General features: G+C 41.1%; 1 protein-coding gene across 6 annotated transcripts in view; it reads left to right on the top strand.

Moving 5' to 3' along the window:
- camta1a (calmodulin binding transcription activator 1a) overlaps positions 1–15199 on the top strand; it is a 1025873-nt gene extending 1010674 nt beyond the window's left edge. For 5 of the 6 annotated variants that reach the window (XM_069918583.1, XM_069918582.1, XM_069918581.1 and 2 more), the window contains one exon: positions 4771–9930. In XM_069918583.1, the coding sequence (XP_069774684.1) occupies positions 4771–4834 (64 nt within the window). In that variant the 3' untranslated portion in view covers positions 4835–9930. Of the gene's footprint in view, positions 1–4770; positions 9931–15097 lie in introns of those variants that run through there. The other variant, XM_069918585.1, reaches the window with a different exon arrangement.
- The last annotated feature ends 3401 nt before the right edge of the window (positions 15200–18600 follow it).

Below are 18600 nucleotides of genomic sequence, written 5' to 3'. Positions count from 1 at the left end.
CATCAAACATCTGTTGGCTGAATTTTCTAATGATTACTTTTCAAGATTCAATTTATTGTCATGTAATTAAAAACATTGTCATATTACACGAAATTGCTTTCAGCTGCTATAAGGCAGACAGATTTGTCATTCGCAAAAATTGCCTGAAGCGCCTCTTATAGTCAGTTTCCACAGCTACACAGTGTCCAGTCCAAACCATCAGCATCCTGAGCTCCAGATCCAAACCTCCAAAACGATTAGGAACCCTTCAGCGCCCTCTAACATCTTGGTTCCAATACCTAGTGCCCATCAGCCAGTTCTGAGTCAGTCTCCAGCAGTCTGCAACCTGGTGCAAGTCCCTTGACTACAGCCTCTGTGGGTTCCTCGCCTCAAGTCATGAGCAGCCTGCCGCCTAGGTAGTTCCTTCAGCAGCACTAGTCTGCCGCCATGGTTACCGTCCCGTGGGTTGTCTTCCTCTGCTTCTTCTCAGACGGGGGATGGGGGGGTGGTCTCCTTGTTAGCGTCATTCCTGGAGTCTGTAACCCTCATGGCTGCTGTCGATCATAGGCGCTGCCATCCTGGGATTTTAAATAAAACTACCATCGGCTCCTGTACGGAGCTGACAGCATCAGACTGGGCAGATGGACCCGCGGGAGCGCTGTGTCTCTGTTCTCCCCGCAGGTCCGCACCAGTGGCAGTGCTGCCATTATAGCAACTCTGACAGCGCCGCCATTTTTTAAAAATTCTGGTTGTTGCACTTTGTGGTACAGAATACATGCATACCACAACCTCTCTGGTTAAAGCCAACATGAAGATCATTCAACAAAACACTGATTTATATAGTGGTTTCAACATAATGGAATGTTTCTCAGCTGCTTAACAAGTTCATCATAAAATAAATGATGAGACCATAGTGGAGAACATTTTATTTGGGAGATAAATAATGAGAATCCAAGGAAAAGAGAGTCTGAGAGCCAGAGGTGTTTGAAGTAAAGTCATAGCTGCCACCTCTTAACGTAAATGCTGGAATGTTGAATCTAGCTGGCTGAGGTCCTCTTCGCAGTAGGAGGATTTGGAGAGTTTGACAACCTGCAGTGTGTACAAGATGTGAGATGTGGTTATGAGGGAGAGTGTGTACAGCTGATAAATATCAGCCCAGTTTCCCTTGTAGAAGGTTGTTGATGGGTTAATGACTTCTCAGTGCCCCTCACCCTCATCATTGCTGCTGTTGGTGTTATTTGTAAATGCATTCATAGCTCTGATCACTGACAGGAAGTCATTGAATTTATAATGACACTGCATCTATTCCTGTTGCCTTCTGTGTGAAGCTGGAGGACCACCCACTCCCTCTCCCCACCCCTCACTGCAATATCCCCAGAAACAGGAAATTCCTACCTCGAGCACCAAGACCTTCAGTAGAATGTAGGAAAAACCTAGAGTCCGTTGACTTTTATGACATGTGACTCTAGAGTACCTCCCAGATCAGCTTCAATTCCAGGACATGAATCAGCATGTGCTCCAGCCTCAATACACTAAGGTAACTTTAAGTGATGACTTACTTTAATTGGTTTGGCTCTCGTAGCCTTTGACTTCACTTATTACCCTGTTCTATTCATCTCCAGCATCGTCCTATGTGACATGCACCTCCACCTGATCTATTTTTACCTCTTGCTTCTCTCTTCTTTTATCTTGCACCTGCCAATCAATATCCTCTGCCTCCCCTTCTGTCCACCCTCCACCCTGGACCACCAATCCCTACTGGCCCCTGTCCTACCCCTCCCATCCTGTCCTCATTATAATAGGACAAAGCTATTACAGTGCCAGTGACCAGAGTTCGAAGCCAGTACTGTCTGTGTAAGGGGTTTGTATGTTCCCCTCCAGGTCCTCCAGTTTCCTCCCACTCATTTAACATCTGCATTTTCAGTCTTGGTGAATGTTCTGCCCCAAAACATTGACAGTTCTTTTTCTCCTACTAATGCGCTCAATCTATTGAGTTACTCCAGCTGATTGTTTGTTGCACCAGATTCCAGTATCTGCAGTCTCTTGAATGTCTGTGCTTTAATTGGTATTATCCACTCACAAAATTGGGTCCCTTGCTACTGCAGCGCACCAGCAAAAAGGGTCACATGCTCTGTGCCGCTTACAAAAATCATGATCAATTAACACAAGTTCCAAGCCCAGGGTGCAGAAGATCACTGCATGTTTTTTGAGGACAATTCAATTTATCCCCCTCTGCGTTTCATGCTGGAGGGAGTATTTCTACATAAATAAGAGGTTCATCAGACTCCGTGTAGTATCTGTGACCTGCAACCGCTGCAATCGTGTCTGCCTGTCCCGCATCGGACTTGTCAGCCGCAAACGAGCCTGCAGCTGACGTGGACTTTTTACCCCCTCCATAAATCTTCGTCCGCGAAGCCAAACCAAAGAAAAAATCTGTGACCTGAGTGAAACACGAAAGTCTGGAGACTCTTGGATTGTAGTAAAACACACAGAAATGCTGGAGGGAGCTCAACCGGTCTTGCGGCGTCCAGAGGAAATAAGGATACATCGCCGATGTTTTGGGCCTGAACCCTTCTTCAAGGAATAAGTAATGAACAGGAATGCTCAGAATAAAGACAGTACTGGCTGGGGGAGGAGTCCAGACCAACAAAAGGTGTTAATTGGATATGATAAAAGGAAAGGTGAGAGTTGATTTTTGGATCTGTGAAAGGAGAGAGAGAGAGAGTTGAGGAAAGGTGATGGGGGACTTTGCCAAGACTAAGTCCATTTGGAATGAGGGTTGCAGGGCTGATAGAAATTGTGAAGGTCCAAAAAAATGTTTAAATCAATCCCACCCATCCCAGCCATTGCTCAATTGGCTTACAAATGTGTCATGCTGAATGCCTTCCCACAACCATGCAGAAAGCAAACCACCTTTCAATTAGAGGATTAGATGGTGCACCATTTGTCAATCAATTCTCTTTATCCTGTCCCTGATATGTTTTGAATTTTTTAATGATTTAATTATGGGCTGTCTGCTTTTCTTCTGGAGTTGTTGTCCACAGTAGTTTCTCAGAAGTTTGTCTTTATTTTCTATAACCTCGAGGGCTCATTCTCCCACTGTGGACTCGATGTGAGTTCAGCTAACTGGAGGAGGAAATCCAATGTTCAGCCCATCCAATGTCCACCACCTATTTCTCACCTCAGCTCCATTGGCAAACATTAGAATGAAAAAGCATCAGAATCAATCCAGTGCATGCAGAGGTTACCTGAGCTCTACTCAGGACAGGGCTGGGTGGACCACTTGGCCTTATCAGTGCCACCCCTCTCCCTGCAGTGTGAGAAAGTGCTCCTCAGGATGCATATATGCTGGCACCCATTGCCGGAGGACCACTTAGCCCCTTGCCCACCCCTTACACGTAAACAATAGTCATATGTGAGGGATGGGAAGACGGTGAAGTCAAATGTAGGTCCCTATATTTGCAGTTCAGGAATGGAAAGGAATATTTGGAAGAATTTGGAATGAAGACTACATGGGTTCTAGAAAAGTGATGGTGTAAAATCATAGTTTGCCAAATATTCTTTTTACTATCTTACCATCCTTCCCACAACACACTAGACATTGTGTCTACTCACAGCAAAAACCCGCCTCCAGTACCACCCTTCAACTCTATCCTGCAGAGGTGGAAGAGCCAGAGAATTCAAGAGATGAAGAATTATCGGTCTCCCGGAGAGTACATCCCACCATTACTCGCTGCAAAGTTTCTCCATCACACAGCACTCAGAGAGGTTTATCATTTCAAGAATGATTATTTTAGAGCATTCCTCGCATTGGCTTGAAGGCTTAAATCCATGCTGATTTCTAGAATCAATCATCAAGCCATTCAGAGTCACATATCAAGCAATCAAAATCAGCTCTGATAAGCTGAGGATCCACTTCCAGAAAGCCATGGGTTTCAATCTTGTGAAGTGGATGTTGCTGGTAAGACCGGCATTTGTTATCCATACTTGGATTCCTTGAGATAGAATGCCTAGATTGCTTTGAGCTACTGCAGCGATGTTCTGAAATAGCAGTCATGACTTCAGAAGGCATTTAAACTTTGCCTGTGTTGAAATGGGAATGCTGTCACATATGGGCTAGTTTTACTTCACTGACAACCACTAGGTTTATTTTTACAATTCAATTCCTTCATGGTCACTTTTATTTCCATTTTCTCAATGGTCAAACTCTCAGTCATGATGGAATTTGCACGTGTTCTTTACGGAAATTGTACTTATTCCTTATGGATTGGAAGATCAACTTCCAATCCTGCTGCATAGCTTTGGTGCAGAATTAATTGTACTAACCTAGGGATTTGAGACAGGAATACAGGTATACCTGATTGCCTCAGGCCATGCTGTGACAAAGTTTATCGTGCAATTTGAATTTTTATTTTAAAGAGAATTGTTGTAAACAAAAAGCTTTGAGTGGCCTCTTTTTGTGCTGGTTCATTCTACGACTGTAGCCTTTTCCAACTATGATCTTGATGATGAAAATGTATTGTCATATACACAAGTACAGTATACAAATGCATTGATATCCTTCTCGTTCACTTCAGCTACAAAGGTATGTAAAATAGACGAAATAATAAATATAAATTAAATTACCGCACAAGAAAAGAAAAATATTTTTAAAAATAGATTCATTGTTACTTTTAAACCACCCATGTTATTGCCTACTCCTTCTTAATGTGTCCTTGATTTAAAAATTGGTTCTAATATCTGTAACATAATTTTACTCTTTTTTCCCCCCCCCCCCTTCTCTTCCTTCAGAGTGAAAGAATTGAGAAAGGCCAAGGAACCTGAAGATTTACAGAAGTACCCCATAGCAATGTAACATTGCTTCCTGACTGTTTTCTTTATGTTTATATCAGAGACATTTACAAAAGATCACTAGAGATTTGGGAAGATTAGCAACACTCTCATCGCAACAAGGCTCTAGAAACTTTTTTTCTCTCGACCACATCGGCACTTTTATGGAACTTTTTTTAAAGAAAATGAACAAGGCGCCATAGAACTTGCAATTTATTGTTTTAAGAACTTGAAAACTAACTTGTAGAATGAAATAACCTCTTTACCAGCCTGGTGCGTAGTACTGTAAACTTGTGTCAAGGTTTGCAACAAAAAAAAGGGGCTTTTTGTCAGGATTAAGTAAATGTATGTAGAGATATGAAAGAATGAAGAAATGCAGGTCAGTGCACTGAGGGGAGTGTTAGACTGAAAGGCAAGGAGATGCACAGCTTATGTGGACCCTGAGCCAGGGAGTTACAGGTTTTGCATGTTATTCTCATAGGTGTGATCATGGCCGCACTGCGGTGATAGGGACTGGTCCAGTACGAGGCTTGGGACTTTTTCCCTTGATGTTGGACTAAACATGGATAGAAAATACTTTCTAGGCAGGAGTGAGGAGGAAGAAGTGGAGATGAAGCTGCTTTCAGATGTTTGACGCAGGTGAGGTGCAATTTGCCAAATTATTTAAGTAGCTAGTGGCGACATGTTATTTGTTCATTTGGTTAATTGGGTCAAAGTGCCTAAAGTCTAGTATATTTCCCTTACCATTTCTCTCCTTTTCTGATGAGAACCCACCATGCCAGAAGTATTGTGGTCTTTAAAATGACCAGCAGTGGCTTCTTGGGGCCAAACACTGCGAGTAGCTTGAAGCAATAGTTAATTTTTTTTCTGTACGTTAGTGGAACTTTGTGGATGTTTGGGGTGTGTGTGTGTGTGGTGTTTTTCATTGAAACCACTGAATGTCTTAGTTACAAAACAGCCTAAACATTGTTCTAAACTGTGAAGGAATTCAAAGGTTTAACTGCTTCTGAATCTGAATTCTGGAGCCTTGCTGTTTTGGAGATGCATCAGATAGCAAGATGGGCTGAATCATGGTGCCTGAGTATGTCCCATTTAGCAAATCTGTTGTTTGCTTTGCATCAGAGTCAGACAGATAGGTATGCACTGCAAAGAAAGATGATTAACTACCAATTAAAACACTGTTCTAACGTATAGGCATTCTCTTCGCTAATCTAAAGGGGGAAAGGGGAACAGTCAAGATTGTGCTCCGAGGGTGACATTCACTACTCAAAGAACTCCTTCCAGAATATATTGGCTGTTTTTGCTTCCTCTGGCTTCAGATCCATCATTCATGTGTAAACTCGGAGGGTGGAACTTGGCAAGCTGCTGTTTGCCTGCTGGGGACATCGCAGCTAAGATGCACATTTTTCCAGCTGGGTTCACTGGATCATGAGAGCAGTGAAGCCAACTGGTTTATCTCTTAATCCCATGCTCACAAGGAAGGACCATCACAAAACCCAAATCCAAGTCGACTTAAGCATAGTGATGTTTGAAAATCTGCTGCAGTTCCCAGAGCAGAACCAGGACTGAAGACCTCAAAGAGACACCAAGTTTCACAGTCAGAGAGCATTTTATTTCTTTGCCTTCAGACTCCACAGAGACAAGGTCACTTATCAGTTTGAGTATTATGTGCAATCATCTCAATCAATGCAAGATGTATTGATGATGTTTAGAGGAGTAACCCACACTACACAACAGCATGCAACATATTGAGCCAGCCAAGTGTTCATGACCCCATCAGGTGCTACATTGATATGAATGGGTCATTGAAGTAAGTTTAACAAATGATAGAGTGACTGTGTGTACAAATTATTGTTACAGAGTTTTTTTTTAAATGTGAGATTTTAAAATGCTTTTTGGGTCACCTTGAAATAGACACCCAAATCTGACATGAGGCCCTGGCATATCTATAAAATCACCCTTCAACTGCTTTCTTTATTGCCATTTATGCCCCTCCTCCTTGTCTCCTGATGGGCATCACTGCCTCCAGTTCAAGCCCCAGGGCTGCTAATATTCCAAACAAAATGTAACTCTAAACTAACACCTCTGTAAACAACATCTTAAATTGGTTGCTGGATTTCCCACAATATGGAAATGCTGAAAAAGTAGTTCATGGGTTTGTAAAGCATCTCGGACATCCTGAAGGTGCTTTATCAAAGCATTTGTTTTACAGGCCAAAGGACAAGGAGTTATTATCCCTTCCCCAGCCAGCATCTTGAGAGGAGCACAGGCCTTTCAGTGCAAACAGACTGATAAGTTCCTGTTTCTCCATGCTGGCCAATTATCGACCCTGTACTGATTTGAAAATCAATTATGAGGGGCATATCCTTTCGGCAACAGTCAGCAGTTGGTCTAGGTCTTCATTAGGCCAAGGCCAATGACAGAGAGAGAGAGCAGATTCCAATTTTCCCAGGTGTTAAGGAGCTAGTACTGAAAGTCTGAAGCTGGCTCTAATTTATAAACTGATAAGGCCTCCCAAGGCTGACAGTGTTAAAGGTAACACAGCCTTATTTTCCAGAACTGGGTTGTATGCCAGTTGAGGAAGTTGAAGGAAAGCATTGTCTTCTATTGGACCGTCTATTTTGCTGTTTTAAAGGGGCAGGAAACTTGGATTAGGTTTGTACTGAGATACAGACAGAAACTCAGCTGCCCTCCATGAACTCAGTACCCTTAGCTGTGGTCAAGTAAAATAGAAATGCTCAATGAGCATGGTCTACATTGAGAAAACTACAATTTTATTCCTTTTATCTTAGCTTTATATTACTTCAAGTTGGCTTAGCAGAATGCTACCAGAATTACCCGAGCTATCCAAAACAAAATGATACTTGAGAGTATCATTTCTTTCTTTCAAAAAGCATTACATCTGTTTTTCAAGTAGGGGGCAATTTCTTGGTTGGCAAGTATTATTGCTAGCAGTTCAAAGTATGGTTGTTAATAGGGGACTGTTCCCCACATAAAATGTATTTCAAAGTGATGAACAATCAAACCTGGACAACAAATGGCTTTGTCCTTCCACTTGGCTCCCGCCATATCCCGTGACCCTTAAAGGATACATTAAACCACGTGAGGCACCATTGAAGAGGCCTTTGCAGTCTTTCTTATGTTGCTTTGCTTGTTGCAAATTGTTATAAAGCATTGTAATGCAAAAAAAAATGCTATTCAATTGATCACCATCAAGTTTCCAATGTACGAAAGATGTGCTGCATATCCAGCCCATGACAGAATAATGATTACATGCTCTTTGTCATGAATAGAAGCTGAGAAGGCATGTGGAGTCTATGTGTGTTGAGGACAGCAGGTGAGGGTACCCCTCTGCATGTGTTTGAGGTTGAAATGCTGTCTTGCCTTTTTCGACCTGACCACAGTATTAAGACAAATGGAGGAGGTTGGGTTTAGTGGGGTGGGGAGCAGTGTGGGAGCAGGAAGTTCCACATAAGCTGGGTATTAACCTTTTCCAATAACTCCCAAAACCTTTCTTCCTCAACAGTCACTGTCACCGAGCTAGTGTCCTGTCACGTCCAGCACTTTAATTTGCCTTACTTTATAACTTTTTATTTAGTCTGTACTTTTTTTTAATATATATATAATATATAAATAGTTTATTTAAAGCTATAATTATTTAATTTATTTCTTTTGTTCTTTCTTTATTTCAAAAAGCATTAAAGCTTTTTAGCCTTTCAAAATTAGGATGATTTTTTTTTTGTGGGGTCACATTCATTGCCTTGACATCATTACAAGACAATAAGGTCTTGTATGATGGATCCTGCTGGCCAGTAATGTCCATATTCTTGGCTACTGTCAGTAACCTGGGTGGACTCTGTATATATAGAAGAACATGATAGGGAAATGAATGCAAACAATGGAGAAAAAAAAAACATGGATGCCAACAATGAATTATTTTACTGTGAGTGGTTATGAGATTGGTGATGGCAGAATGGGAATTTGTATAGTTTTATCTGAATGAGCTAGCAATGTGGATATACTGTTTGTAAATAATGTATATATACTTAAAATGATGGGAAAAAAACAACGGAGATATGTGCATGACAGTAATGAGAAAAGGAAGTATTAGAAGCAAATGACCTGTAAAATGAAAAAAAAAATCACTGTAAGAATTCCTTATTTTAAATGTTCTTTAGAAGGACATTTTTGCTAAAGCATGATTACTACAAAAAAAACTACTGTACTTAGAATTAGAAAACAGACAGCAAAATGATATAACTGAAAAGTTTATGTTTACATATTTCTTTTCTGTTTGGCTACCAAGACTTATCTCCTTTGCCAATGGGTGCCAAGTAATGTGAATGCTGTATTGCTAAATGAAAAGACACAACATTAAGTTATAATCTTTGCTGAGCAGGTTACTGTAAGGATATAATATATATATATAGCATTATACCATAAATCACTCTTTGAAAAGAAAGATTAACAGGCATTTTTATGTTAAATACTGTGTGATAAATACAGTGGAAAGAAGATAGACACATAGACACACACACGTACACATGCACACACACGCACACGCACGCACGCACGCACACACACACACACACACACACACACACACACACACACACAACGCACAAAAAAAACCCCAGAAATTTCAAAAAAAATTACAAAAAAACAAACTTGACAGTAATGGAGAGAATGTCCACTTCATCTGTTCATCTGAGATTAGAAAAACAGGTCACAACATTGCACAAAAAAAATTATAAAAAGAAAATTCTAGAAAATGCAAAGCTTTGTTGCACACTGCAACAGCCCAGAGATGTAAGCTACGACAGATACTCCTGGGGTTGCTCACGATTGCATGTGATACTAGTGTAGATTCTCCTTTCTTTTTTTTGTCTCTTTTCTTGACCCTTCTCTTTTACTCGTTCTCCCTCTTCACTCTTGTTTTTAACATTTTTTAAATTTTACTTTTTGTTTCAATTTTTCCTATTTTTGTATGTCTGCATGTGAGTGTGTCACTGGGTTGTTTAGAATCTTTACAAGGGATAGCCCAGATGCCAGAGTCATGCAAACACTTTAAATTCCCCTTCAAAATTATGTAAGATGTTTTTGAATGCTTTATAATCCTTTCTGCTGTAAATTAAAAAAACAAAGAAAAATCTCCTCATGTTAGTTTGTTAAATTTATTTCTGAATATATATTGTTTGATACTCATTAACTTTCTCGTTCTCTGGACAGCTTTTTGACTCTTGGCACTCGAATGGATTGGTTATCAAATAGTTTCTGTCCAGTTTCTTTTTATTATTGTTCGGGGCCTCATCTTCTCTTCTCTGGATATCATTTCCCATTAATGGTCTTCCCTTTCCCTCCATGGACTTTTCCCTCCTTTCTGTTACTCTGCTCTCCCTCCCCCCTTTCCTGAAATTTCCCTATGCAGCCCCTCATCTCCCCCTTTTCCATCTTCACAGTCTCCTTGCACACCTCTCACGAAGTTTCATTTGCAGATTGTCCCTCAAAGTATGAACCAAACTCAATTGTTCTCCTCGTCAGAAAGCCGTTATCCTCTTTGCAATTAAACTAATAAGAAAACATATCAAGGAAAATGAAAAGGAAATCCATTCTTTTTTAATTATTGTCTCCCTGGCTTATTCAGACCAGTCCCCAGAGATGGAGGCTCGCAAGCAATCCTGTATTGTTAGTAACCCTGCCTGTGTCAGTAGGCCAAGATAAAGAGAGTCAGCCAACTGTTAAACTGTCAACTGGCTGCTCTCTTGGGCACATGTTGCTTTTTCCATAAGAGATTGTATATCAGGATCATGTTGAGATTTTTCCCCAAACATCCCAGCACAGACTGGCCATCTTATTTTCATACCTTGAGCATGCATGGCTCTATTTTCCCCTCGGCAGCATCTCTCAGTCCCCAGTGTTGTCTATCCATGATCATGGACTTTCCTGTGGCCATTGATGTAAATATACTTCTGGTTGATCCTGCACTGGAAGAGATGTGGCTAAATGTCTGACTTTTGTGTTGTCTCTCTCTCTGTCATTGTTTCCATGGGTAATCGTCTCATTACTTCCAGTGCTTTCCTCCATCTGGAATGCAGGCCACTCAGTGTGATGGGATTAGTGTGCATCCTACGTGTGCGGCAAGTCCTGATACACCTCTGTAGGACTGCGTCACCTTCACTTGCACTATTTACTCCAAAGTGTAACGGCTAACAAGATGTCACGCCCCAACAGCAGTTCTGTGTCCTTCTTTCCTCAAGGTGCTTTATCTTTAATCTTTAACTTGGGCTCCTGCCCCTAGCAACCTTAAACAGGCTGACTGGTGGGAATGTGAATGGGAAAAAAAGCATAAAAGGATGGCCAATGCACTTCAAATGAAGGCCGAAACCATTCATTTAAAAGCACATCTTAAAAACCTTGCTATATCTTAGCAAAGGGCAAAAACTGGAACATTGAAGGTTAATCTGGAATCTGCCCAATCAGGATCATCGTGATATTTGAATAAACCAGTGATCAAAAAGGGGAGGTGCAGATTGTGCTGGAGGTCAAATGCTAGACCTTGCTGGCCACACAAGCTGAGCTCCACTGCTGTCAAAAGGATCCAAAATAAATCAGAGAAATACTTAAATTTTGATCCTTCTCCTTCTTAATCATGGTGGCACATTTCTAGTTCAAGCCATGTTGGCCACCTTCCTGTCACTTTTGGTGCAGCTAGCATGAGCAGACGGAAATATCAAAGTGAAACTGTGCAGTCAGCTGGATAGAATATTAGACACTAACTCAACATGTTATTCACCAGCCATTGGGATATTCAACAGCTGAGGCAGAGGTGCTGAATCTACCTTCCGAAGCAGCTACCTCCCTTTGCCTCATCTACAAAACAGTCCATTGGACATAAAGAACCATGGAGGCACTAAACACTACAATAATTTCACCAGCCAGGTGTTTCCAAAGAGCAAGTTAACATTTATGAGGGACCAATGCTTCCAACTCATTCTTGTCCACTTCAGTGCCTTCCAGACAGTGGGTTTCATCTCTCTCTGCTGCTCTCCAAAGCAGTCTTTGGTATGGCTGAAGCTAAATGAGGAAATGGAAAGTCCAAATGCAAAATGAAAATGTAACAGATTAAAAAAAATATTCATTGCTCTGTTATGTTGTTCCTTCCTTATCGAATTCTTGAGGTACATTGTGGTTAGTTACATACAGGAACCTGCAATGTCATTTGGGCTTTGTTAATATTGTGCTAATCTTAACAGCTATTCTAACACACACTGTTTGTATAAAGGGTCATGATATGTTGAGAACCTATGGATGAAAGATGTCTGAAATGTGTTGCCAGCTGATAAAGTAAGTACTAGCCTTCAAACAGGCCTGTCCTGGAAGATTTGTCGAGACAAATAATGTTTCTCACGATACCCGTTAGGCTTCTGGACTGGATTTCAATTGTCCAAACGAGTCAGAAGAAATTTTTAGAGCTCTTGTTTCCTGTTTTTGTCTCCAATGGGATACTGAGTGCTTCAGGAGAAGGAGGGAGAGAAGGTGTGTTGTATCATGTTGAATTATTTACTCATGTGATGATCAGGAATATATTCATGTGGGAATATAGATCAAGTGTTAAAATTAAAGCTAAATTGTTCAGGAGTGATGTCAGGAAGCAATCGTCCAAGATATGAATTCACAAGTTCCTTTTTCATCTCCCTCACAATGATGCTGTGTGCAGGTAACACAACAGTGGTTTTCAATACATATTATGTGTGTGCTGGGAGATTGGCATTGGTAGAAGATGATGCCAGTTGGAGATTGCCTTGGCTGGACTTCAGTGATATGGTTGTCAGGTGATGTGGTCTGCACTGGACCAAGAATGATTGCTGACACAAAAAGTCTGGCAGAAATGAAGAAATATATGAGCATTAAAGTAAGTGTGAACTATATCGATAAATTGGGCTGCATGGTGATGTAGCATGAATTGTATACCTTTCAAGTGACAGTGGGGTGAGAGAGAGCATAATCTGGCCATTGGGAAGCTGTTGATGGAGGGCGAACTACTGGATCTACTCCCTGCCCCATAGATCAGTACAATTGAGTAAGCTATAAAATTGGAGCTACGGTTAAATACCACCCCTGGAGAATTGATTTAAAGTTATCCCAATAGAATCAAAGAATATATTTTGGCTCCTTGCTCTTGTGCTACTTGAACTCATTCTCAGGTGTTTTCCCCTTAATTCTCTCTGCCCTTATTCCATTTAAGTAGTTATCCCATTCTCCCTTTGAAATTTACTATTGAATCTGCTTTCACTGTTCCTGCAGTGCATTCCAGCTCACAACTTGCGTTATAAAAAAAAAATGCTCACGGAATTCTGATTATTTTGCCATTTATCTTGAGTCTCTGGTTTTTCGTAAATGACCCTCCTGTCACTTAAAATGGTTTCTGGCTATTAACTCCATCAGAATGGGAAGAAATCTCAGTTTCAGATGCATGATTGGCTAATTTGGCCAAGCTTTTGGTCGTCTGGGCTAACGTCTCCTTGTGTGGTACCATTTCAACTTTTCGTTTCATGATTCGTGATGGGAGCTTTTTAAAACATTAACTGTTACATAAATGCAAGATGCTGTTTATAGAGAGAAGTGGCCAATTCCTGTGATAATAAGTTGTGAGTGAAGATGGGAATGGACAGCATAGAAAAAAGCCATTTAGCCCAATATACCTTTTTTTTAATGATTTTATTCCTCGTGAATCACCTCTTCCTCTCTTGCATGGAATCCATTATCCAAGCAATTTGTTTTTTCCCCCCTACTGATAGTTTACATAAATTTATCTATGTCATTTGACTCCCAGAGTTAGGGAGTTCCACATTCTCACTAATCCCCTGATTGAATTTATTCGTGACTATTATGTGACTAATCTCTCTAAGGGTATGAGTCAGTCATGTAGTGAGGAAATGAAGTTATGATTAAGGTGTATTTCATATTCTAAAGGTTAAGAAGCTTAGCTTCATTTTCCAGTTTCACAATATTTTTTTTCTGGTAAAAGCTAAAAATTTTCATAATGTCCCATGCTAAAGTTTTAAATTCACTTGTTATAAGGCAAGGTCACAACATTTGTGTCCTTGTAGCTAATTTGGGAGGTTAAATTCTGGCTCACCTCAGCCCGGGGTGGGGTGTGGGGTGATACAGGAGTTACCATGAACCTGCTTCTGGTGCTTCTACTTCAGTGTCTTCGGCTAAGTTCATGTGGCAAATGGAAATGTTAAGCCAATGCAGCCAAACATGCATCTATCTCAGAGCCAGAACTGAGGCAGATTTTTCAAAGTTCAGATTTATTGTCAGAGTGCATTCATGACATCATGTACAACCCTGAGATTCTTTTTTCCTGCAAGTCGGGCAGAATTTTGACTCATTAATAGTGCAAGAGTTGTACAAGTTAAATCACATATTCGTTTGATGAGTTGCCTTGCCGTTCGGCATGGGCGATCATGTCTCTCCATCCATCACGTTCTCTGACCCTCCAAATTGTAGTTGTTACCTCCTCTATTTCTAACCACGATGTTAATCCATCTATCATTTTCATTCTCTGTCTGCCTTGGCTTCTTTTTCCTTCCAGCTTTCCAGATGCAACTAAATGTTCTAATGTATGATATGTCCAAAGAATTTTGATTGCTGTTTTCTGATTCTTGTAAGTAATGTGCGTTTTGTTTTCGTTCTTTGTAGAACCTCTACGTTTGTTTTCATGTCCGTATATGATATGCACAGCATTCTTCTGAGAAACCACATCTCTGCTGCATTGATTCTTTTTTCCATTCCATTGATGATCCATGACTCGCAGCCGTACTTCAATATGTATACAAAAGAGACAAATGTAAACACAGAAAAAAGTGCAAATATACTGTGCCATACAGAAAATAAATATTCAATGATAAATAATATGCAAAGTAAGAATCTTTAAATAAGTTTCTAACTGAACTTGTTGTTTAGAAATCTGATAGTGAAGGGGTAGCAACGGTTCCTGAACCTTTTCTTGAAGTTTCTTGAAGTAATCTAAGGGAAACTCTATTGACCTACCCAATTATGAGGTCTCGACACTGATGGTGTTAAAGACTGATCTGTAGTGTGAAGCCCAAGATTTTCTACTTGGGCTGGTGGGGCTGATACTCCCTGTTGGTGAAGCCATTTAAGGGGATGAGTATACAGATACCTGAAACGGAAATGCCTCTGCATTCCCATGGGGGAGGCCAAAAATTTGTTTAGTTTTCTTGGATGCTTCATTCTAATTTCTCAATCACTCTCTTGACAGCGTCCAGTCCTGAAGCTTGAATATCAATGATGTTCCTCCAACCATGGTGAATGGAAGCCATCAGAAATTCTTTTCACACCAATTAGCAGCAGCATTACAACAGCTGAGAAAGAGGTAATAGAAATTTGTGATGCTTCAAATTTCCTTTCTCTTTTGCCATTTTCTAATAAATGCTGTCTCCTCTCATTTTATCTGGGGTTGTACTTGCTTGAAGTTGAAGAAGGAGAAGGGATCTGATAGAAACATGAAATATATACAATTATGAAAGGTATAGATAAGATAGGTAGGTAAGTTGGTCCCATTTGTGGGGCAGACTAGGACATAGCCTCAAGATTCAGGGTAGTAGATTTAGGATGGAGATGAGGAGGAACTGATTTTCTCAGGGGGTGTTGAATCAATGGAATTTGTTGCGCATTGAAGCAGTGGAGGCTACCACAATGAATATATTTAAGACAAGGTTGGATAGATTTTTACTAAGTAGGGGAATTAAGAGATATAGGGGAAAGGTAGGTGGAAATGAGCCTGTCATCAGATCAGTCATGAATAGCAGAGCATGCTCGATGGGCCGGATGGATGATTCCTGCTCCTATTTCTTTGTTCTTATGTTCATCTGATTTAATTATAATTGAAGCAACTACTTGCTCAAACCAGTTTTTCAAAGCTTTAGCGCAGCATGCAGAGCCCACTTTGATGAGTAAGGGGATAACTTGATCTTAAATATTCATTTATTTAGCTTTACTGTCAGATCTTGCCACTTTGCATTCAGCAAACTTCCACAAGCAGCCATATGATCATTTGTGCAAATTTACTGGTTAAGGAGTTTTCCAGGATTAAGGGGAGGGTTTCCTGGCTCCTTTTGAAAGAATGGTGCATGATTTGTGGTGATCGGCCTATACACCGTAATGGCTTAAGATATCCTCAATGGAACAAATAATCTACAAGGCAGCAGTTTAGACAATGCAGCATTTCCTCAGTACTGCCCTGAAATGATACCTTGACACTCAAAACGTATGACATTCTTTTGTTTAATAATATTTATTTTCTGGTTCATTGATTTGATATTCAAAAGAAAAATTTTCTGAGCACCGTTGCTTCTTTGATGGATAAATTCCTAAATGTACACTCAAATGTCCCAAGGATTAGAAGGGGAAAATGGGACAGAAGCAAGGCAATCCATGCTGACATTTAAGTTCCACTTGAAACTTGTCTGACCGATTACTGGTGGGAATTAAAGAGGTTAAGGTTTTTAACTTATCCCAAGGGTTCAAGGACAAAATCTAGGTCATACGCCTAAACCACACATGTCAAACTCTGGCCCGCGGGACAAATTTGGCCCGCGATATAATTATATTTGGCCCGCAAGATCATATTAAATATATATTAGAGTTGGCCCGCTGCCCGCCGCGCCAGTATAGCGCATGCACACTGAAGGTGAAAATGAAGACGCCGGAGGTGTGGAGGGATCTCAGAGTCCCGGATCCCGGGGATCGGAGCGCCGCACTCAGCCCGCCCGGCTCCCGGACACACAGACGCGGCTGGAGTTGGGGACCATCCTCGCTGGGTCTGCGCTTCAGTGGCGACGCTGGACCGAACGTCTCGTTGGCGATGTCTTCCCCCTTGCTCCGTGCGCGGCGGACCCTGCCTCCCGCTCCTTTTGTTGGAGACGAGCCCAGTGCCGTGAGATCGCAGTTTAATCCCTCTCCAACCATGGGAGGGAGGTGGGAGCAACGCGCTCTTCTCAGCCAATTCCTCCACCGCCCTGGACACCGGCGTTTCAACGGGGGGTTCGGGTGCTTTCGTCAGGCGACTGACCTGTTGGTCCAAGACAAGGGGAGAGCGTACAAACTCCACACAGACAGCACCTGAACTCAGGTGAACGTGGAGCTGCGACCCCACATTCCATATCAGGACTGTGTGTAAGATTGGGAGCAGTGAGACGGAAGCTTATTTTGTTCCTGTGATTTAAGCCTTTCTTGGGGTGGGGGGGGGGGTCCTTCTCTGACCACTTGCCTAACAATTAACCTAATCAGATGTGGAGTTACCACAATACAACAGTTCTCAACCTTTTTCTTTCCACTCGCGTCCCTGTGCCATTGGTGCTCTGTGATTAGTAAGGGATTGCTTAAGGTGGTCTGTGGGTGGGAAGAAAAAGTTTGAAGACCACTACTTTAATCATCCCTCATTGACTCGTCATGTGCACGGTTTCAGAACGCTAAAGGAAATGGGCCAATGACAATTTTTCTCAAGCAAAATATTTCAGTAACAATTGGGTCTAGAGCAGTGATTCTCACCCTTTCCTTCCCACTCACGGTGACGGGGCCGCTGATCCGCCGAGATGCCGCCCTGCAGCGAGAGCCGATGCCCCCGCACTGTCGTTGTCCAACCCGATCGCCCGCAAACCCCGCCCTCCCGCACACAGGCCTGAGTAAGGATTATGAACTTTAATCTCAGGATAAAACGATCTTCCATAGTTTCATGTCACAGTGATCAATATATTCCTGGTTAAAAATGGTCCTGCACCTGGATACAAGCTCATTAGGCATAAAACTTGAAAAGTGTGTCAATCAAAGGATATCTGTACCAATGGAAAAAGGGCATGGCAAATAACCCTGCTAGAGTTCATGCCCACAATCAGTCACCCATTTGATTGTTTCAGGAATCATGTTATTCTCCCACATTCTCAATAGCCCTCAGATTTTACTATTCAACCGCACACTAACAACATTTGACAAATCCTCTATAGAGAAATATTATTTATTGAATATTTTATTTCTCATTTGTTAATGCTTCTGGAAAGAGTTTATCCAAAACTATTATTAAACATTTATTTTAATGAGAAAAAGTTTAACATTACATATGTTGAAAGAAGAGAAAACATGCAGATGTTGTTGAAAATTTTCAATAAATATTTAGTTCGGCCCTCGACTTAGTCCAAGTTTTTAATTTTGGCCCTCCGTGAATTTGAGTTTGACACCCCTGGCCTAAACTAACACGTCAGGTATGCCATCTTTGATTAAATAGTAAATTTACTGATCATATAAAAGCATTACATTTATTTGTCAAATTTGGCAGGATAAATTGCTTCCTTTTTTTAAAATCTGCAAATGGGATCATTATTCAACATTGCATCTAAAAGATAGAACTCCAACAGCAACAGGCCTAGATTAAATCTTCACATTGCAGAAAGGGATGGGAATCTTCTGACTAAGAAAAGAATGTTACCACTGATACAAGACTGGCATTAACTATACGTGTTTGCTTTGTGTCAGGGGTTGATTTAGGATATGTGCTAATGCTGTTGAGCTCTGGATAGTGTTTGCCTCCAAGAATGCAGATGTTACTGCCAGTGAAACATGATGAAAAGCATTTTGGAAATAAAAGCTGCTGTAAACACAGGAAGAAAAGAATCTCCAGAGATTCATGAAATGCAATAACACACATCTCCATTTCCCTGGAACCCTAATCCTAACCCTTACCAGAGAAGTCTTCTTTCAAATAATGTA

Source organism: Narcine bancroftii, chromosome 2, assembly GCF_036971445.1.
Source record: "Narcine bancroftii isolate sNarBan1 chromosome 2, sNarBan1.hap1, whole genome shotgun sequence".
Lineage (NCBI taxonomy): Eukaryota > Metazoa > Chordata > Chondrichthyes > Torpediniformes > Narcinidae > Narcine > Narcine bancroftii.
The sequence above is the reverse complement of the archived record's forward strand: the minus strand, read 5'-3'. Positions and strand labels throughout refer to the sequence as shown.